At 54.0% G+C, this 22,283-nt stretch overlaps 1 protein-coding gene across 5 annotated transcripts in view; it reads left to right on the top strand.

The window, feature by feature from the left end:
* ZMIZ1 (zinc finger MIZ-type containing 1) overlaps positions 1–14,104 on the top strand; it is a 256,585-nt gene extending 242,481 nt beyond the window's left edge. For 4 of the 5 annotated variants that reach the window (XM_045283537.1, XM_004715301.2, XM_045283536.1 and 1 more), the window contains 9 exons: positions 671–881; positions 1,745–1,850; positions 2,061–2,221; positions 3,350–3,417; positions 3,596–3,664; positions 4,089–4,333; positions 5,338–5,504; positions 8,491–8,754; positions 10,322–14,104. In XM_045283537.1, the coding sequence (XP_045139472.1) occupies positions 671–881; positions 1,745–1,850; positions 2,061–2,221; positions 3,350–3,417; positions 3,596–3,664; positions 4,089–4,333; positions 5,338–5,504; positions 8,491–8,754; positions 10,322–10,429 (1,399 nt within the window). In that variant the 3' untranslated portion in view covers positions 10,430–14,104. The remainder of the gene's footprint in view (positions 1–670; positions 882–1,744; positions 1,851–2,060; positions 2,222–3,349; positions 3,418–3,595; positions 3,665–4,088; positions 4,334–5,337; positions 5,505–8,490; positions 8,755–10,321) is intronic. The other variant, XM_045283539.1, reaches the window with a different exon arrangement.
* The last annotated feature ends 8,179 nt before the right edge of the window (positions 14,105–22,283 follow it).

Below are 22,283 nucleotides of genomic sequence, written 5' to 3'. Positions count from 1 at the left end.
ACACACATGCACACACACGCACGCACCGGCCCCCCCATGAGGTATGACTACCACTGGCTCCTCGAGGGCCTTCCGTAGGAGTCTGGAGACTAGCCAGTCAGATTGGCCTCTGCCCTTTTGTTCCACTCTCTACTCTCTCTGCCTGGACAAACAGGTCACAGATAGGAGGGGCTGCTCCACTTCCCCTTTGCCTCTCCCACCACAGCTGAGGGAGGAGCTAGGCTAAGTAGCACCTAAGCTGTGGGTTGTGGGCTGTGCCTAAGAGAATGTAAAGGAAGAATGTGAATTGTTGGCTTGTCTTTTGATAAGATACGGGGTAGGGGACACCCTGGTGGCACTCCAGCTAAGCGTTGGGCTGGTGGTTCAGACCTTTCAGCTGCTCTGATGGAGCTAAATGGAGTTGTCTGCTCCTGTCAACGTTTACGGCCTCAGAAACCCCGTGAAAGGCCATTGTGAGTGTGAGCCGGTGGCAGTGAGTGCCTAGGGTGGACAGTCAGCGGGAGAGAGGAGAACTTGGGCAGGCTGAGGGAATAGCTATAGCCAGTCCGAGAGCCCTCAGGTGAGGCCCTCCCGAGGTATGTGGTCTGACTGGGGGTCATGGGCGGGCCCCACTGATTGGTCTGTAGGCAGCCTGCTCAGAGCACCGATTTAGCCTCACCTTCCCCTATAGGTCTGACTTGGAACTGCAGTTCAAATGCTACCACCACGAGGACCGGCAGATGAACACCAACTGGCCTGCCTCCGTGCAGGTCAGCGTGAACGCCACGCCCCTCACCATCGAGCGCGGCGACAACAAGACCTCCCACAAGCCCCTGCACCTCAAGCACGTGTGCCAGCCGGGCCGGAACACGATCCAGATCACCGTCACGGCCTGCTGCTGTGTGAGTACAGTGCCGAGAGGCCCTTGCACAGGCTGGCCTCCGTTCTTGCCATTGGTGAACCTCCATTCCCCACTGCCATACCTCAGCCAGCGGCCAGGTGACCTCTTAGAAATATCACTCACTGGGCTTGTGGAGGAGAGCAAGGACGAACATTCACACCCACTTCGGTGCCCTGATCATCGGACCTGGCCTGTCCCCTCCCCCTGCTGCCTCTGTTCTCCTCCATGCACACACTGTACTTGACTCCTCCATGTGGCCCTCACAGCTTGCTTTCTGCTTGAGAAATTTGCGTAGACGGACTGCCCAGTGCCCAGGCCCACTTCTACCCCACCTGCAGTTTCCTGCCCCTTCTTCACCCAGCCCAGCATATCACATACTCATGTGGGGGCCCTGGATCTGTAGCTTCGAGAAGGGGTGGTATCTTGTCCAGGGGTCAGGGCCTGGCTGGCTGTGGCCCCATTCTGCTGGGGAACACAGGTGAAGTGGTGACTTCTGACCCTGTACATGAACACAAATGCCACAGCTGTTGGGTGTGGGCACACGTGGGTGTGCCAGACCTGGAAGGCTTCGTGGAAGGTGGACTAGAGATAGGACAAAGACATCTGGCCGGAAGGGCAGACAGAGGACTCCTGGTGGGGACACAGAGGGCTCCACACCTGGTACCGTGTGTCTGTCAACTCAACAGAGGGGTGATTCAATGTCAAAGTCCTGTGTTGTCATATTCAAGCAGTTAGTTGTCCAGAATGGTGACCTCAGCCTTTAAGGTTCTCCCAGGCCCAAGTACCCTCTCAAGTGGCCTGGCTGTGGGGCGTGGGGCCTCGGGGGACCACAGGGCAGAGGTGAGTGGCCACTCTCTCTTGCAGTCCCACCTGTTCGTGCTCCAGCTGGTTCACCGGCCCTCCGTCCGATCCGTGCTACAAGGGCTCCTCAAGAAGCGCCTCCTGCCTGCCGAGCACTGCATCACAAAAAGTGAGTGGGCCGGAGCACAAGCCCAGGTCCCCACCCCGCACCCCCACACGGAAGGGTCGATTGCCCAATGCAGAGCAGGTCAGGCATGCAAGCAGCAGCCGTGTGGGTGTGAGGCAGGCAGCACAGGGGCCACTGCAGGGAGCGTGGGGTCCCCAGAGCTAGGAGGCCCTCTGCTGGCCTGCCCTCACCTCTCTGTGCCTCCACCCCTAGTCAAGAGGAATTTCAGCAGTGTGGCTGCTTCATCGGGCAATACGACCCTGAATGGGGAGGACGGCGTGGAGCAGACGGCCATCAAGGTGTCTCTGAAGTGCCCCATCACGTTCCGGCGCATCCAGCTGCCCGCCCGAGGCCACGATTGCAAGCACGTCCAGGTGAGCCACCCAGAGCAGCCTGTGTAGTCTGATGGGGGCCCGTGGGTAGCCTCATAGGCACTGGGGGATCAGTTCTGAGGTCTCTTGCTTCTTCGCTCATTGCACCCATTTCTTTATGCTCTGAACATGCTCAGTACTAGATTCTCTTAGGCCAGGCTGACTAGAGAAACAAATCCGGTGACACTCATATATGTGTAAAAGAGAGCTTTATATCAAGCAAACATCCCAGCCCAGTGCAAATCAAGTCCATGAGTCCCGTACCAGTCCATAAATCCCTCTTCAGACTCATGCAGCCACATGCAATGATGCAGAATGCAGCAAGATGACAGGCCAGTGGGTGCAAAGTCTTGTGGAATCAATGGCATGGATGCATCACAGGGCTGGCCCAGGTCTCCTGTGGCAACAGGAAGGTGAAAGGAGAGAGAGAGGAAATTCCCAGGATCTTCTTTCTGAGAAGGCCATGCCCACATGGAGGCCCCATCAGGCTGTGACCTGATTGACAAGCTAGACTCCCCCCATATCTTCTTACAGGTGCTATGTTGGCACCAAAAAACCTAACAATCTCATAGATTCTTAAGGGCTCTAGAAAGTGGTTAGACCATCCTTGGCCTGACAAGTGCCAGCTACTAGATGGGAGCCAGCACACACAGCTAGCTAGGGCAGGAAACGGGGTGCCGGCCTTCCTGCTGTGGCCCAGGTCCTTCTTCCTCTGCAGGTCTCTCCTGGACCCTCTCTCCCTGGTTCCGTCCTGCAGGGCTGGCCTCTCACCCTCCTCTCTAGAGAGACCTCCCTCCCCACTGGGGCTCTCCTTGCACCCTCATTCACACTTCTGGAGGCTCTCCCTGGGCCGGGCCGTTGGTCCCCAAGTACATGGTAGTGGGGGGGAGCCTCCTTTCCTCAGGGGGATGGGAGGAATGGTGATGTTGGGAAGAGAGGGATTCTGGTGGCTGAGCTAGACAGGGCGCCTGAGGCCACACTGCTCCCAGTCCCCAGAGTGACTGCCACTGAGAGTTGCTGCCTCGCCGGGGGCTGGGGGTCGGGAGGCAGGAAGTCACTGGATTCCGATCGTTTCTGGACGGCCCTGGCCTTCATTTGTCTGTCTGTCTGTCTCTCGCCCTGGCTGCACAGTGCTTTGATCTGGAGTCATACCTGCAGCTGAACTGCGAGCGAGGGACCTGGCGGTGTCCTGTGTGCAAGTGAGTAACACTGTCCCTCACAGTAAAGGGGAGGCCCAGCTGCTGCCAAAACACGCCCAGAGGCTCAGATGGACAGGCTCTAGAGTGCCTAGAGCCAGGGCTTGTTGGCATCTAGCGGGGGGCAGGGATACCCCTAAGCTCAGGAGCAAAGGCCAAGCCCTTCCTTCTCCTTTTCCAGTAAAACCGCTTTGCTGGAGGGCCTGGAGGTGGATCAGTACATGTGGGGAATCCTGAACGCCATCCAACAGTAAGTGGACGGGCTCCCTGAGAAAGGTTACGTGTGGGATGGGGGTGGAATGCTGGCCTGTATTGAAAATAGGGGGGTGGCATGTAGACAGCCCCCCGCCCCACAAAGTAGGCAGATGAACTACCCACAGTCCTTACCCCTCTAACTTTCGGGCCTGGAGATGAGTCTACCCTCAACTGATAGGGCCTGTCACAGTGTCCCGCAGCGGATGGGAGGCCTTGGGGCCAGATGCCCCCATTCCTGCCCAGCTGCATGCTTCCTTAATCTCAGTCTCCCTGACTCTCAGAGATGGGAACATGCATGTCACGCTTCTGCCTTCCATGAGGTTTCATGAACGAGGATGGGGGAGAGGGGAGCCTGGGTGGCTACCATGTGGGAGCATCCTGTGTCTAAAGGTGCCCCTACCGCCCCTCTTGCCCTGCAGCTCTGAGTTTGAAGAGGTCACCATCGACCCCACGTGCAGCTGGCGGCCGGTGCCCATCAAGTCAGACCTGCACATCAAGGACGACCCTGACAGCATCCCCTCCAAGCGGTTCAAGACGATGAGCCCCAGCCAGATGATTATGCCGAATGTCATGGAGATGATCGCGGCCCTGGGCCCCGGCCCAGCTCCCTACCCACTCCCGCCCCCGCCTGGGGGTTCCAGCTCCAGTGACTACAGTAGCCAAGGTGGGTGCTGCTGGACTGGGGCAAGGTCAGGGGTAGGGCAGCCCCAAGTCCCCAAAGAGCCCTGGGACTACAGGGGTACCTGGTATGAAGAGGCAGATACAACACAGCCTCAAAAACTGTCCCCAAGTCCCCAGGCCTGGGGATGCAGTGGCCCCTGCAGACACCCACACCTCCCTTCTTTGTCCTCCTGACTTGGTCCTACCTTATTGGCTAGCACCCAAGCAGGTGTGAGTGGAGAGCCATGCCAAGAGCCAGCCTCGTGCCGCTCCACGCGGCCTCAGCCTCCTCACAACCCCAGGAGCCCACAGGGACAGCTGCTTAACCGAGGACGTGGCTGGTACCAAATCTGCGCATCAGAGCCTGCTGTGCTTGGTGCACAGTCGCCACCTCCCCCAGCTGCTAATAGAAACCACAAGGCCAGGGCTTTTAGCCATCCCCAGTATCATACGCACTGTCTCTGCCCCTGTCCTCGCCCACCCACGCAGGGACAGGGCCCTGGCTCTTACAGCTCTCGCCTTTGGCCACCTGCCCCAGAGGGTCCCTATCACTGGCCCTTCCTGCCCTCCTTCTACCAGACCTCCTAGGAAGTACCAGCCCCGCTCTCACACAGGGCCTAGCCTAGGTTTCAGGACTCTGGGTCAGATAGCCTGCTGGGCCCCTGACTTCTTGCTTAGCCACCTGGTGGAGACCAGAGAGGCATGATGCTGACGTCTCCCAGTATCATCTAGACCCGATTCCACTTTCTTTGTGGACATAGGCCGGTTCTAATGGCCCGCTTTGGCTATGGTCTTCCCAGCGGGAATTGAGGCCCCATGGGGCAATGGGGGAGGATCTGGGAGAGCTGCTCAGCAGATCCTGAAGGCACTTCCTGTCGTCCACCCCCTACCCCCCAACCCCCAGCAGCACCACCCTGGAGTTAAGAACAAAAACACTCAGCTATTGCTGTAACCCCTCTTCACACCTCCTTCCTCCTGGGTGACCACTCCTTCTCACCCCGCCCCCAGGCAACAACTACCAGGGCCATGGCAACTTTGACTTCCCCCACGGGAACCCTGGTGGGACAACCATGAATGACTTCATGCATGGGCCCCCCCAGCTCTCCCACCCTCCGGACATGCCCAACAACATGGCCACCCTTGAGAAGCCCCTCAGCCACCCGATGCAGGAAACTGTGAGTACTTCCTCCACCAGTCCAACCACCCAACCTCTCTCACCCTTTCACCTGAGCCAGCCTCCTCCTGGAGCCGACGGGGCACAGGGCTCCCCTGGGGAATAGTCTAGTCGAAAGGGAGGCTTCATAATCAAGCCTGGGGGCTTAGAAGGAAGTAAGCGGGTCTGACTGAGGCCTGTGCACATCTCTGCCTCTCTCACGTGGGACCCGCCCTGCACATCCACATCCTACCACCTGGGCAGTGAATGTTCAGGTTGTCACACTTGTTGAAACAGAGGCATGGATGAGAAGCCTCCTCATCTTGAGTATGACTGTCTTGTTCCGTCAAACACATCCTGGGCCATCTAGAGGTCTCCCTACCCACGGATCCCCAGTGGGAAGTGGCTTGACTGGTGACATGAGTCAGCATCTACAGAGGGCTCCACTGAGGTTGGAGGGCAGGCCTTGTCCTAAAGGAGCACGAGCTCCAGCAGTGCCTGGGTGGAGAGAGGACAGTTGACATTCTGGATAAACCTAGACTAAAACTGCCAAAATAACACAAAACATCAATCAATTTGCTGTGGGTCTCTCCCTAAGAGGAGGAGGAGGAGGAGGGACAGTTGGTGGTGGCCTGACAGTGGCCCTTGAACCACATCAGCCCAAGAAGAGAGCGCCACAGGTCTTGTTAATGCTTGGCAGTGGGATAAGGTGGGCCTAGAGGCTCCACTTGAGGCCCTCCTTGCCCTCCATGGTAGGGCCTGTGGTTGGATAGTCCCCTGACTCCCTGTGTCTCAGGCTTCCCCAGCCTCAGCATGTGCACCACAGAGACATGGATACGGCGCTGTGTAAACTTTCCACAGGTTTCCAAAAGACAGAGTCTGAATTATGAAGGGCTTCCAAAAACCCTGTTCTCTTTTGACTCCATTTTACCACAAGCATTTTGAAGAGAGTTCTGAGAGTTTGACTGAGTTTTTACAGGTTACTTACTCTCGGCCCCTTAGGGATTTCAACCTGTGGGGGCCTCTCCTGCCCCAGTGCCTCAGGCATGCCACCAGGCCTGAGATCCCCATTGCCTAGCAAGCACACTAGCACACACCCCAGCTCTCTGACCCCTCACTAGTCCCCACCTGGACTGTCGCAGTGGGAATGCTAGGTTCTCCCCCGCTTCCTGGGGTCCCTTCCAGCGAGTTAACTTCCAAGCTCCCCAAGGTACTTGCTCATTATCCCTGTCCATCCTCCTTTGTAGAGTCTCACTAGAGGAGAGCTGGACTCAAAAGTATGATATACACGAAGGGGTCGGGCGAACCTAAATAAACCCTACTCCCCTGCCCATGAGATGCGGGCTGGCCCTTGGCTGACCAGCTACTCTGGGCCTGGCAGGAGAAGCCCAGGAGGCACCAGTCCACCCTGCAGCCTTCTTGTGCCAGCGGGCAGCTGGTGGCTGTGTGAGCAGGAGAACGGGCACGTGCCCTCCAGACCACGAGGCTCTTCAGCAAGAAGGACTGGGCGAGGGGAGGATGCCAGTGATGTGTCTGAAGATCTGAGAGTTGTCTGTGCTGTCTGCCCTGCTTCCTCAGTGTGGGCACTGAGGGGTTGTCCACAACACCACAGCCTACCCACAGGCATGGGCCAGAGACCCAAGCTGGCCCCGCACGGACAGCCGGTGGCTCAGTCCTCCAGCTTCCCTGTATACACATCCCAACAAGCCCCCGCGGGTCACAAGCCACAGAGCCAGGTAGTTATCCCTGCTTTTAGGGCACTAAGTCATGGGGGCCTTGCCCTCTGAGGAGGGTCCATGGGCCATGTGTGTGCATAGGGGCCATGCCGGAGGAGCAGCTTTGAGGAGCAATAGGAAGGGTGAGGTATTAGAGAGCAAGTTTAGGAGATTCTGGCTTGGCGGGGGCCCTGCTTCCAAATCCACGAAGGGAGAAAGTGCAAGCCTATGCCGTGTCTTCCAGAGGACACTGGGGGCAGAGACAAGCAAGGGTAACTTTGTCATCCAGGTCAGTCCTCCAACCAAGGGCCATGGTGGGGTCTCAGAGAGCGGAGAGGCGGAACTGAGACCCTTCCGCTAGGCCTTTCACTCACGAGAGCCAAACTCTGAAAGCTCTCTGCCGCCTGCCAGCAGCACACATCCCAGCAGGCCCTCCATTGCCCACGCTTTTAAAATGGGCACACCTGAATGGGGCGATCCCTAATACGCCTGCAAGGGAAGCCTCCAGCTTCCTCCAGGACCCCTGATGGTGCTCCTGCACGTGGGTCCTCCATGTCGTTGAGGTGGGGGGACACGGAGCAACCTCCTTCCTTTCCACCCTGCGGATAAGCCCTGTCACTGACAGGGCAGGGTAACCCCCTTGCCCAGGACTCAGCTACCCGCCCCTTCTCGGCTGACCTTCCCCTTGGCCTGGTTTCACCCTCAGCCCACCTGTTAGGCAGGAGGCCTGGCCAGTCACACCCCAGGAAAATGCTAGCAGGGAGTCCCCACGTCCCCAAACCCGAGGTGGGGGAGCTACTGCCTGGAGCAGACTGTTTGGGGACTGCAGCCTGCTCCTGAGTGCACGTCTGCCCCGTGCTCTGTCATGTCCGCCGCCCAGCACTTGGGCCTGCACCACGCTGCTAGTAGCACCGCCTCCCTGCTCCCAGAGACCTGACTGTGGCTTCTCCACCCACTCTCGCTCCTGTGCCTCAGGGTGCTGGTGTCCAGGGTGGGCGCCGAGGGGCCTGGCCTCAGCTCTCCCTGTCTGTGCCTGTGTCAAAGCCTCCCCACCCCCATCCCCGCTTTCCCTTACCCACCCTCCCTGTGGATGGTTTTTGGGGAGGTCGGTTCTTGTTTCTCTGCAAGAAAACATTCCGCTTTGTAAAGGGGTGGCTTTGAGTTTGTTTTATTTATTTACTTATTTATTTGAATTTCCTTTATTCCTGGTTTGGTTTGGTTTTCATTTTCTCCAGGCATCTTGTCGCTATACCTGGTCACCTCACCTTTCTCCTGCTCTCTCGTCCTCCACAGATCCCCCACGCTGGCAGCTCTGAGCAGCCCCATACCTCCATACAGCAAGGCTTGCACGTACCACACCCCAGCAGCCAGGCAGGGCCTCCATTACATCACAGCGGGGCTCCTCCTCCTCCTCCTCCTTCCCAGCCACCCCGGCAGCCACCACAGGCCGCTCCCAGCAACCATCCACACAGCGACCTGACCTTTAACCCTTCCTCAGCCTTAGAGGGTCAGGCCGGAGCGCAGGGAGCATCCGACATGCCGGAGCCTTCGCTGGATGTAAGTTGGGGTCACCACTTGCCTTGACCTGGTGCTAGGCTTGGCACCAGGACCTGCTCAAGAGACGGGGTGGGCGGTGAGGGCAAGAGGTCCCGCAGCCTCCCCATGGGGCATTGAGTGGGCACTCGCTGGCCTCCCCTGGCTCCTGACCAAGGACGCCTCTTGGAGGGGGAAACATCACCCAGGGTTCGAGTGTGAGTGTCCCCCCTTCACTCTCCTGCCCCTGTTCCCCCACCCCCACCCCCACCCCGGTCCCTTGACTGTGTCCCGCCCCCTAGTTTTGTTCTTCCGTAGTTCCTTCTACGCAGGCATTCCCACAGTCTCCTGGCCGGAGGTTCCAGAGGCCACCCAGGAGGGTTGTCCTTCCTTCCCCCTCCCTTCTCCCCTACCCCCCAGTTGAGCTTTCTGTCCATGTCCATAGCACAGGCAGAGGAGGGCTGGGGTGGTAGGGCACCCCTGTCTGTCTCTAGCGTGTGTCTCCCTCCAGTGTTCTTGTCCATCTGTCGTCCATGCCCTGCTGCTTCTGCTTGCCCTTCTGCTTCGGCTCACTCCACAGGCTCCCATGTGGGTGCTGAAAGGGGGCAGTGAGATCTGCCTCGGGCCATGGCCATGGGGAGGCCGAGTCACAAGTTGAGTGGGGGCGTGGGGGCAACAGCAGGTTGGAGTAGGCAGCTGGGATTCAAGGGCCTCCTTCCTTGAGGCCTGAATGTTCTAAAAAGCTGTGAGCAGACACTGAGAGATTAGAGGGGGGTTCAGGTCAGGCTTGGGTAGGTGCACAAGGTTGGCCAGGAAGGGACTCGACACGTACTCCCTCGCCTCATTCCTGGGAACCAGGGCCTGCGCTCAGCCTTTGCCCTGTTCCCACTCCTCTCCTGGGCCACTCCACCTTCACGTCCGTCCGCTCCCAGCTGTGCAGCCCGCTCGGCTTCTCCCACAGCTCTCCCCATTGGTGATCCCCTGGATTCGTGGTCGAGAAGAGCACCAAGGCCTTCCCTGCAGTAGAGGATAGGGACAGCTCTGCCTCCCACCGAGGACGACGTTGCCTGTCGGCTTCAGAAGGAAAGGGCCCGCAGGGCTAGGATTCGTTGGACAGGGCGAAGGCAGGAAACTGTTTTGGCCTCCTGGTTTCCCGCTTAGTGGCGACTTCAACTTCTTCCTTCCCACCTGCTCCCCTTGCTACACATGAAGCATGTGCACCCCCGCCCCCGGGAGAGCACACAGATCCGGAGGAGACCCCTGACTCCTGGGGGGCCTTCCAGACACTGGGGTGGGGAAGGCTCTTGGCCATACCTGACAGAGGCAGATCCAGCTCAGGTCTCAGCTGACGCGGGGAGGGCCCTCCTCTCAGGCTGATGTGAGAGTGGGTGGGCCCCAGAGAGGCCCAATGACTGTGCCCGTGGGGCCAGCCAGCGGACTCGGTCCAGCCCTGCGTGCTCCCGTTCTTTGGGCCGGACCCCAGGAGGCAGGTGATGGGGAATGTCCAGGCCAGGGAGGCCATAGGCGTCCTCATACAGGGCAGGCCCTTCTGCCAACACCTCACCTGTACTTCTATGCTTTTATTTTCTAGCTCCTTCCAGAACTCACAAATCCTGATGAGCTCCTCTCATACCTGGATCCCCCAGACCTGCCAAGCAATAGTAATGACGACCTTCTGTCTCTCTTTGAGAACAACTGAAGGCCACCTCTGTCAGGCCAGTCCTTCACTTGGCCTCCTTCTCCGCCTGTCCCCACACTTTGTACCAGGGAGCTGTGTGCTCGGACCGCTCCCCACCTGCAACCTCGGGTTCTGGGGAAGAGAGACCTCCACTGGTACCCCTGGCAGGATGGGGGGGTGGGGGTGTCAGGTGCACCAAGGAAAGCTGAGCCCCATCTCACCCTCACCTGTTGCCCTGGGTGCCACCCATGCCCGGAGCAGTCCCCAAGGAAGACCGTGACGAGGCAGGGCCCGTGAAATGAACACAGGTGAAGCCGACGTCCTGGCCCCTCTGCAAAGTCACAACTCCTTCTAGTGCCCTAAGCTCTTCCACTCTGAACCGTAACCCTGCCTCCTTGCTGCCTGGCCCCGAGCCTCCTGCCAGGTGACTATGGAGCCTGCAAGAAGGTCCCCAAGGTCCCGGCCACCTTGACTTTGACCCTGGAGGAGCGGTGACCGTTGGCGGCAGTGAGAACAGCCCACACACCACCAAAAGCACAAGCCTCTGGGAACAAGAACCTCTCCCGGCGGCTGGGGGTTGTCACTTGGACCCCTAGCTCTGAGCCCATGCCCCCAGCAAACGCCAGCCTCCCTCCCTCCGAGAGCAGAAGGTAAGATGACTCGGTTGAGCGAGGATGCTATTCCTGCTCAGGACCAGTGAGCAAGAGGCGAGAAAGCCAGGCTGGCACCGAGATGCCCAGACACAGGCCGGGCCCCAGGCTTGCAGCAGGGAGGGAGCCCAACCCAGACATGCCCTTGGCTGGGATGAGAGTGTAATGTGTGTGCTGGAGGCAAAGAACCAAGAAGTAACTTGGCTCCAAGCCACTCCCTTTAAACAACAACACCACCTTCAAGATGATTCCGTCATCTGGAGGCAGGCCCGTCGGACTGGGACAGTCAGCAAACTGTTTCTTTTGTGTGTTTGGTTTTCTCCCTCCTGACCCCATCCACCTCTCCCAGACTGTTACACGGGACACTCACTTCCCACTGTCCAGCCAGACCGTGAGATGGGGACTCCAGAAAGGCCGCAGAGGGACAGGTCCAGGTGGACACCAGCACCCAGGCCAGCAACATGTATCCCTCCAGCCTCTCCGCGCCTGTATTCAAGGCTGTCCCCAGCTCAGCCCAATCCACTGCACATTGGGAGAGAGAGCCCTGCGTGCAGAGCCGGGTGTCTCGGGCTGGCTTTGTGGTTGTGCCCAGCTGCCAGCAGTCATTCCTTCTCTGACCCTGTCCCCACAAGCTCATGCCGCACTCCGGCTCACTGAAATAGAGCAGTCTCATGTCCTCACACACCTCTCCATCCAACTGCCTGGGCTCTGGCTGGCCAGCCTGCTGGGTGTCCATTGTGTTCCTGGCTTGTCCACGGTCCCTGTGGTGATGTGAGCTGCCTGGTCTTTGGCTCATGTCTGTAGTACCTCTGCATACTTCCCTGCTGCTTACTGGGGGCCTTGCACCCTCCTGCCCCCTGTCTCTAGTCCCCATCTGTGGCTTTCTCCGCTTTCTCTCAGCGGGGGGTGGCCCCCTGCACTCCACTGTGGACTTGATCCCAAGTGTCGACTTCCAGCCCCCTTCCGGAACAAACGGCACAAGGTTTTCTGTAGAAAAGCCACAATTGCCTCCCCTCCCCAACCCCTCTTTTCCTTTGTCCTGTTAATGTTTTTCAAACAGTGTGTTTTTCGGTATGCCAATCATTTGTTTTCAGAAACGCTTTTGTAAATATCTTTGTGAATATTTTAGTATCGTCTTTGATAATACTCCACATTTTCACGACCTGGTTATAGCCTTTGCTGGTGTTTTTAAAATGTCTTGACTCAACAACAGCTGAGTCCTTTTTTAAAAAAGAAAACGAAAAAAGCAAACAACTACAGCAACACGTACACAAAAGCAATCAGGGCTACTTCTGCAATTGAAGGGACAAAGAAGGGGCAGCGGTGCTCGGAGTTGGAAGACCAGCAGCCCACTGTGGAGACTCGCCCCCACTTGACTGGGGGGACAAAACCATGCCAGGTAGCATCTGGCCACACCTGCCTAGTGCCCGTTAGTCCCGGAAGGGCTGGCCATTGGCCGTGCTTTGTCCAAACAGCCCAGACAGACTTAAACAGATGCCTTCCCAAGAAGTTCCTGTTTCCCACCCTAGTACTTTATCCTGACGTCCTTTCTGGCTCTTACCCAGGTGTCTCCAGATGACTCACTGACCTGTCCACAACGGTCTAGTGCGAGGAGCCATGATGCTGCTGTATCCCAGCCTGCAGGGCACCTCCCTGGACTTCCCCCAAGAAAGTGTGGGCTTAGCAGCCAAGGCTGCTCCTGGGGTCCCCTCTTATGTAAGCCTCCACCAGCAAGTTACGCACGCACACACTTTTCCTTCCAACCGGCTCTGAACCTAGGTGCCTGCAGCCCACGCTCGGGGATGTCGTCTTCCACAGTGGTTTTGGTGCTGGGGCCTGGGGCGGGAGGCAAACAGGTGTGGCCCAGGCTGGCGAAAGCTCTCGGACTGACGGGTGATAACCTTAGGAAGGGGAAGTGCCAGACTCTGGAGAGCTCTTTCCCGAACTCTTCTTGGACAACTATTGGAGCCATAAGTAACCTCAGCAAAAACAAGGCCTCAGCAAGCCACTTTGCCACGACCAGCATCACCCGAGCCATGGGCACATTGCAGCAGCCACTCCACAGCAGGTGGGTGGCAGGCAGGCGGGGAGGGCCAAGTACAGGCAATCACTCCCATCTTCCTGGTTTGAAGCTTTACCTTTGTATCATGGTCTCTGTAGCCATTTACTTTTAAGTAATGTCTAATAATTCTTCCCTCGTGGAAGTCCTAACTGCCCCCGCCCCCGACTCCCCGAGAGCTGCACCTCAGTTCCCCACGAGCCTCCACCTGACCCATCCAAACACGGCAGTGTCAGCAGCGGTGACACAAGGGACATGTGTACATATGTAAATGAGAAATAGAGACATGTTAACAGATGCATTCATTTCCCTTGGAATGTGTATTGTTTTTATTTTATAAAACCACAAAAAAGAAAAAAAAAGAAGCTTGGAATTCCATCTTACGTGGAAAATAGATCCCATTTGTTGGCGTTTGTGAGGGCTCCGCGCGTGTCTCACGATGTAATATACTCGGGGCCTGTGTGGAAGGACTTTCTGTTCCGCTTTGTGTTATTTTACCTCCAGCGTACTAGTCCTCCCACCTGTGTATTTTTAGGGTGCTACGGGGAAAACAATGGAAAGAATGGGGATTTCAAGAGAAAATTGTAACCAAATTCATACTTTGTATAATTTTTGATATCATGATCACAGGTGATTCACGCATACATCAACACCCACAGGAGTACAGTCTAACATCACTCAGAATACACCATCGTCCTTGTACAGCGACGTACAATGCAGTCATTTCATACCTTCAACTGGTCAGAAAATGAATTGTGGTTTCTAGTCTTGCAAAGCTGTATGTAGTTAGAGGATGTGACAACCTTTAATATTTATCTAATAAATATGTATTCAGATGAAACCTGTATATTAGGTGTTCATGTGGTTATTTTGTATTTAAAGATCAAATTATTTGACTATTGCTAGACATTTCTATACTCTGTTGTAACACTGAGGTATCTCATTTGCCCATGTTAATTTTTTTCTAAATAAACTTACAAAAATGAAGGTGTGGTGGATTAACTATTTTGTGACATAGAAGTGGTTGCAGTCACTAGGTTTCTGTTTTAAACCACCACCTCCACCACACACACACACACACACTCACACACTCACCCACACCCCACAAGAAAGAAAGCAGCCAAGTGGTCTGAGTATTGAAGCGGAAGAGCCCTGCAAGAAGCCTCCTCACAGAGGAGGTGTTCTGTCATTCAGCTGCCTCCTTAACTGGCATGCAGGCCCCTGTCTCCATCCGGCAGGCCTGACCCTGAAGAGGGTGGGCCTGGCCTAGGCAGAGGAGAATGTGCAACTGTGAGGGTCTCTCCGGGTAAATCCCTGACGGACTCTTCTGTATTTAAGAACAAAAACCTGTTCGTCTACACTCAGATCCCAGAGGGAACAGGCCAAGACATTCAGAAATGAAGGCCAGAGCCCCAGCCAGGCTCCACAACCCAAAGGGGAGTTCCGTCGGTCACCTCCCGGGCCAAAAGGATGCCCTGGTGGTATAGTGGTTATGCTGTGCGCTCAGCAATTCAACACAAAGCCCCAGGGACAGTTCCACCTGCCCCTCAGGGCCACCGTGAGTCAGAATGGACACAACGGCAGTGACTGATTTTTTTCTGTGCCAAGTGGGGTTTTCTCTGACCCATAATATCTTCCTGATCATAGTTCTAATTGCCCTACAGTCCCAGCTTCCAGCCTGCGCCTCATGTTTAAGCTCTGGGGCTGTGAATCTGATTCTGGAGCCCAGCTGCCAATTACTGGCCCTCCTTGGAGCTCCGGACACTGGCCACCATGGCCTTGTACTTCAGCAGAGGCTGAGGCGGAGGGTAAGCCCAAAGAAGGAAGTGGGGGCTGGGCAGGCACTCCAACATTCACCCACTGAAGTGTGTGGACTGTGAAAACATGTTTGACAAGTGTGGGGGTGATATGTGCCATGGAAGGCAAGCATGTTCCGTGAGAGCTTCCACAAAGGGTAACCTCAGGCTCTCTGTTGTCTGAAAGCAGCAGTTGGTCCCTCTTGGTCCCTGAGTGTGGCCTGTCAGGTTATAACCAGCATCCCCCCACCAAAATGGGAGAGAATGAAGTCAAAAGCAGCCAAGGACCACCCCACCAGGTAAGGGTTATACGCATACCAGTTTGTTGTTGTTGCAGTTGTTTGGTAAATCATGAAGTAAAGTTAATCCTTCAATTGTGGGCTGTAGTGAAAAGCCAAAAGTTGAATGACATGGCCTTAAAGGCCAGCAGTGGGTGGGCGTATGGGAATAAGGAGGGAAGGCACAATGTTCCCCCAAGGCAGCGGTTCTCACCCTGTGGGTTGTGACCACCTTGGGGGTCGAATGACCCTTTCATAGGGGTCACCCGATTCACAACAGTAGCAAAATGACAGTTAGGAAGTAGCAACGAAGCTAATTTTCTGGTAGGGGGTCACCACCACATGAGGAACTGTATGAAAGGGCGGCAGCATTAGGAAGGCTGAGAAGCACTGCCCTAAGGTCAGGTCAGAGCAAACGTGCTTGCATTCTAGCGGGAGGGCCCAATGCCAGGACACAGGCCCACACAGAAGCCGCGGCTCACTGTCCACCTCAGCTGAATTCTGTGGCCTACCTCGAACCCCCCGGGAATGCTACCTCCAGAATGTGGGTGCTCACCTTTCCCCTGCTGGCCGCGCGCCCCCACACCCAGGGCCACCTGCCTCATGCCTCCAGCCCAGAGCAGGGGTTCTCAACCTTCCTAACGCCACGACCCTTTAACACAGTTCCTCATGCATGGTGACACCCAACCACAGCATTATTTTCATTGCTGCTTCATCGCTGTCATTTTGCTACTGTTATGAACCATAATGTAAATATCTGATATGCAGGATGTATTTTCATTGTTACAAATTAAATATTAGTGATTAATCACAAAACAATATGTAATTATATATTGTAAAATATTTATGTGTTTTCTGATGATCTTAGGCAACCCCTGTGAAAGTGTCGTTCTTCGACACACACCCCCAAAGGGGTCACGACCCATGCCATAGCGCCTCCTGGGTCCTGAGTTTCCTCCAGTCTACCCCACACAGCCCCATGCTGAGCCATCAATAGAGATCAAAGCTAATGCTCTGAAACAATAACATCGTATGAGGAGACCAGCTAGCCCTGTGCTGACAAGTTTATTTCATAGGCCCTCTGCCATCTTCAGGAGCCCTGCTGGCATAGTGGTTACATGTTGGGCTGTCATCTAGGTCAGCAGTTCGGAACCGCCAGCCACTCCCGGAGAAAGACGGGGCTTGCTACTCCCATGGAGAGTTACAGTCTTGGAAGCCCACAGGGGGCAGTTCTTCCCTGACCTGTAGTTGGAGTTTCTTCCATGTTCCAGACTCCTGGAACTCCAGAGGACAGGGCTTGAACACCTCTGGACCAGGCACCCTGCACAGAGCCCTTCAGAAGTACTCATGGACTGCAGACACCATGATGGGCCCTGCTCTCAGCATCCCTAGCCGCCCCCCGGAACTTGACTCTCTCTTTACCACCCCCATCCCCCAACACACCACCCCGTTTTGTCAATGGTCTCCCTTCCTCTGCAGTGTCACACTAGACTGTTGGGGACGCCGACTCACTCTCCTCTCTCCCTGGAAATGCCACCTCTCCATGCGCAAGGGGGCCATGTGTGTCCATGCCAGCCCTGCTGAGTCTCAGCCAAGTAGACCAGGATGGACACATGGCCCCAAGCACTAGCTGACCAATGTTCAGCCAGATTTGCTTCTCCACTCTAGAGCTGGGCTTGCGGCACAGAAACTCAGTATGGCTTCTTAAAAGCAGTTGAGTTTCAAGGCTAGCCCCTCTGAACGGCTCCTCAGTTCTTCAAAGCTCTTTGTTACTACACTGCTTCTTTGTCTTTGACTCATTCCCTCCCTGCAGACTGTATGACTTCCCTGGCCTTTTTCTGAACGATTTGCTATCAACCGTCCCATCACTAGAACAAAGGGCAAGTTAGAGCTTTTCACTGAAAGACTACATGCTACAATAGAAAGACGTGCCAGCAAAAGCCCCGCCTCGGTGGGCTTGAGAGAGTCCGGTCCCACGAGTGGCCCTCTCATCCTACTACGGTCACTCCCTTGTCCAGGCTGCAGGGTGCGCTCGGGAGGCCAGAACGGCCACTCCAGGCAGATTAGCCCTGGCCAGGTGAGCCGCACACCTGCGGCTGTCGGCTGACCCAGTGACTGACACCAGGCTCTGAAAGTGAAAGTTTATTGCCCCCCGGGCCCAGCACCCCCCCTTTTGGTGGGAACGGTATTCGTTTCTTTGGGGGAATCACTCCACAGCTCTTCCTGCGCTCACTGCCACGATGCCTCTCTGGCCGTCAGAACAGAAATGAAGGGATAAAACCCAAGTAGAGCCAAGGGCCTTCACCGTGGGTCCCGAGGGATGCTTTCACCACTGTCACGTGTGAGCCATCGCCTCATCACGAAGGCATGCCTGCACATCCTCCCTCCAGCGTCCCTTACGAACTGCACGCCTCCGGGGGAGGCGGAGCCCAGAGGACGATGTCATGCCCAGGTGGTGTTGATTCACTTGAGCCAAGTGAGAAAGCAAGCTGAGGACAATCCTGGCCTGTGCTGCCCAGTCTAAATGAGGGACTCGTGGGCAATGTCCTGAGACGGTGACCCGCCTCGCTGTGACTGGCCCTGGGATCTCCCTGCGCTGAGGACGCCAACTCCCAGTCTTCAAAGCCCATCAAGTCACAGGGAACCTGCCCGTCCCCTCTCCAGCCGTGTTACCTTACACAAGTCAGCCATTGTCCGCGGTTACCCCATCGGGACAGTGGGTGTCCTGTGCTTCCTCACCACCTCTTCACAACCTTGCTGGCCCAACAGGAGAGGTGAGCAAGCTCTGACAAGTCTGTGAACTTGAGGAGGCTGCCATCCTCTGATTCCTTCACTCGTAGAGCTCCAAGCCCCACCGCTCAGAGTCCCGAGGTGTTAGTGTGGAACGGGAGAGTGGACACATGGACGAGGCTTTGAGGAAGGCACCGTCTGTCTAACACAGGCCTGACATTCTCTAAGTGCTCAGTAGTGCTGTGCGTGCAGACAGTCTCATCGCATGCGCTCTGTGGGGTTCGGTTTGTTTTGCTCAATGTTGGGTCGTCAGTACCTAGAACAGGGCCCAGCACACTCACAGCAGGTCTTAATCATTGATTACTTCCTGAATGAAGGAATGCACAGAAGAGGGGAAGAGGGGGAAGGAAGTCTTTCTGGAGCTGTCTGGTGAGACAGCATTCCAGGAAGAAGGAATAGGATGTGCCAACACGCGGAGGTCTGGTGACACGGAATGGAGCGAGAGATGGCACAATGGCTTCGGTGCTGGCAACAAAGGCAGACGATGTTGAGGAATCTGATTCAGGGAAACTGGGTCTTTACCCTCAGGTCCTGGGGAGCTACAAAGCTAAATAATTGCCTGTATGAGAGTCTGTGTTTTAAATGCTTTATTGAGGTACTATTCATATGCCAAGCAATTCACTCATTTAAAGCATACAATTCAATTGTTTTTAGTATAGACACCAGGTTGATTATCCAACCCTACAATCTATTTTTGAACACTTTCATCACCCCAAGAAAAATTGCATATCCTTTAGCTATCACCTATCATCTCCCCAAGGCCTAGATGGCCACTGACCTTCTTTCTGTCTTCATGAATCTGCTTATTGTGAACAGTGCATATGAATGAAAGCCTACAATGTGTGGTGTTTTAGAAATAGCTACTTTCACTTAGAATATTTTCAAGGTTCATCTATGTTATAGAATGTGTCAATATTCCATTCCTTCAAACTACTGAATAATATTCTTCTGGACATTGGGCTTGTTCAGACACACTTTGTTTTTAATCATTTTATTAGGGGCTCATACAACTTTTATCACAATCCATACATACATCAATTGTGTAAAGCGCATTTGTACATTCATTGCCCTCATCATTCTCAAAACATTTCCTCTCCACTTAAGCCCCCGGCATTAGGTCCTCATTTTTCCCCTCCCTCCCCACTCCCCCCTCCCCCATGAGCCCTTGATAATTTATAAATTGTTATTTTGTCATATCTTGCCCTGTCTGACATCTCCCTTCACCCACTTTTCGGTGGAGGAGGTCACATATAGTTCCTTGTAATCGGTTCCCTCCTTCCTACCCACTCTCCCTCGAAAATCCTCTGGTGGCGAACATGGACATAAATTAAAATATCTAACACTGGATTGGATGTGGAGCAACTAAAACTTTCAAACTCCTAGAAATTTATAATGGTGCAAGAATTTTGGAAAACAGTTTGCCAATTTTTATAAAGATTGATGTGTATTTACTATATATCCCAGTGATTTCACTCCTAGAGAAATGAATCATATGTCCACACAAAACTTTTACACAAGTTGTCATAACAGTATTATTCATAATAGTCTAAAAGTGGAAACAACCTAACATGGAGAATGGACTGACAGATTGAATTGTGTTGATAAATTGGAATATTGTTGGTAGGTGCCTTTGAGTCAGTTCTAATTCACAACTATCCTATGTGTAATTGAACAAACCACTGCCCAATGTTCCCCCATCTTCATAATTGCTGCTATGCCCAAGCCCATTGTTACAACCATGTGTCAATCAATCTCGCCGAGAGCCTTCCTCTTGTGCACTGCCCCTCCACTTTACCAAGCATGATGTCCTTCTCCAGGGACTGGTCTCTCCGAACATGTCCAAAGTATCTAAAATGAAGTCTCACCATCCTTGCCTCCAAGGAGCATTCTGGCTGTGCTTCTTCCAGGACAGATCTGTTTGGGGTTTCTTTGGCAGTCCACAGTACTTTCAATATTCTGCACAACACCATAGTTCAAATGCCTCCATTTGGCTTGGGTCAGGCACATCTTAGTCTTTAACAGTGGTCTTTACCCAATGCAACGTGTCATTTGACCTCTTCACTGCTGCTTCCGTGTGAACATTGACTGTGGCTCTGAGCAAGAGGAAACGCTCGGCAACGTCAAGCTTCTCTCTGACACGATGTGACCTATTGATCCAGTAGTGAGGATTGGGGTTTTCTTTACATTGAGTTGTAACTCATTCTGAAGGCTGCGATCTTTGATCTCCCTTAGCAAGTGCTTCGAGTCATCCTTACTTTCAGCAATCAAGGTTCTGTCAGCTGCATATCCCAAGTTGTTATAAGCCTTCCTTCAACCCTGATGCCGAGCTCTTCTTCACATAATCCGCGTCTCTGATCATTTGCTCAGCAGACACACTGGAATGCTATGGAGCAATAAAAGTCACTAAAGTTGGAGGAATCCCCCAAACATTATTTTGAATGATGTAAGTTATGAAGAGAGGAGTATGCACTGTATAATTGTGCAATTCCAGTACAGACTAAATTCAAGAATGTCTAAAATTCATCTGTGGGGTATGAAATCAGAACAGGGGTTGTTTTGTTCATGAGACAGGTAATTGGAAAGGCTCATAAAGCAACTTTCTGCGGTAACAACATGTTCCATACCTTGATTGAGGTGTTGAATATACGTTTGTCAAAACTCTCTGAATGGAACACTTAAGAGCTACATTTTATTGAATGCAAATTATACCTCAAGACAGGAAGAAGAAAAAACCCTGAGAAGAAGGAACTGAGAAGCTCCTAGGATAGGGAGGTAATGAGGTGTCTCCTACAGTCTTAGGGCAAGGGTCTGAAACCTGGACTTCAAGCCTGGACACAGAATGGGGAGGAAGGGTGGACAAGAGGGATGTTGAGGAGGCAGAATAGTCAGAATGGGGTACATGATTGGCATGGGTGAGGACAGAGGGGAGAGGAGTAAGAGAAGGTGACTCTCTTGGCATCTGTGGTAGTAGAGCCCTTGACTTCTTCCCCTGACATTTCCAGAGCTTCCTGCTGGAGAGGGTCAAACTTCCAGCCACAGGGACCTCATTTCCCAATGTGAAGAGAGCCTGGCTCGGGCCTAGAGGCCTTACTATCGGTCACCTGTTGGGTCTTATGATGTTCCCTCACTCGTGGGAGAAGAAATACAGGTGACGCCAGCTCTATGAGCTCAGCAGAGTGGAGAACTGAGGCTTTCCAGATGTGACTACTGTGCTGTGTTTAAGGGCTGGAGGGGGAGAGACGCAAACCACCTCCCTCAAGAATGATTTCAGGCCCCATCAGAACTTGCATTCACAACCATCTGGGGAGTGGAGCTAAGCCCACCAATGCTACATAGGCAAAAAATGAGGCTCTAAGAGAGCCAGGAGTAATTCACAGCCAAACTCAGCCACCTGGCTTTCGCCTATGGTCCTCACCAGCAACCACCCTTCCCTCCCTAAGACGTATAGTACAGAACACAGCATCAATATGATGAATGGGGAGACCAAGCACCTTCTGTGTACCTCAACAGACACACCTTAGACAGGGGCCTGGAGAAGAACTGGCAGAGTGTCGCAGCAGTGTCATCCTGTCATCTGCCCCATCCCACGTACTTCCTCTGATGAGCATCCTCTACCCTGCCATCTGATCCAGCCCCCCAGTGGACAAGAGCTCAGACTCTTCTCAAACAAACAAACAAACAAACAAACAAACAAACAAACCCTCCTCTGTGATGTTTTATACTGAGTCCTGAGAATTATATTTCCTTCCTTTCCCCTATTCCCATGCTTTCAAATAAAGGAAGTTGTATTTGTTTTTGGTGTTTTGTTTTATAATGCCTTATTGAGATATAACAAAAATACTACAAGTATACACATTATCGATGTACAGATTTTTGAATTTTTATACATATGTACATATACCTGGTAGGCACCACTTAAATCAAGATTCAGCACTCTGCAATATTCCTTCGTGTCCCCTCCCGCCAATCGCCCTAAAAGCAGTCACTATTCCAAAAGCACACCGCCGGTGTGATCATGAGGAGTCACAGAGACCAGGTAAAAGGCATCAGCAGACACATGACAAATAAAAACATATTGCTGAGAATGAAGGTGACTGGAGCAGAGATCCAAAGCCCATTTGTAGATAGTGGAACAATCTCTCCACAGAGGGGCCCACCGGGAAGGGATGAGTCACCAGGGTGCAGTAAGCATCAATGAAACACAGTATATTCCTCTGGTTCCTTGAGGTTTCCTTACCCCCCACTACCATGACCCCAGTGCTGCTTCCCATTTCAGACTAGACCGGAACATGTACACAGGTC

Source organism: Echinops telfairi, unplaced genomic scaffold (genome assembly GCF_000313985.2).
Source record: "Echinops telfairi isolate 266 unplaced genomic scaffold, ASM31398v2 ScPeMD7_7462;HRSCAF=8500, whole genome shotgun sequence".
Lineage (NCBI taxonomy): Eukaryota > Metazoa > Chordata > Mammalia > Afrosoricida > Tenrecidae > Echinops > Echinops telfairi.
This window is presented reverse-complemented; position numbering and strand designations above follow the sequence as displayed.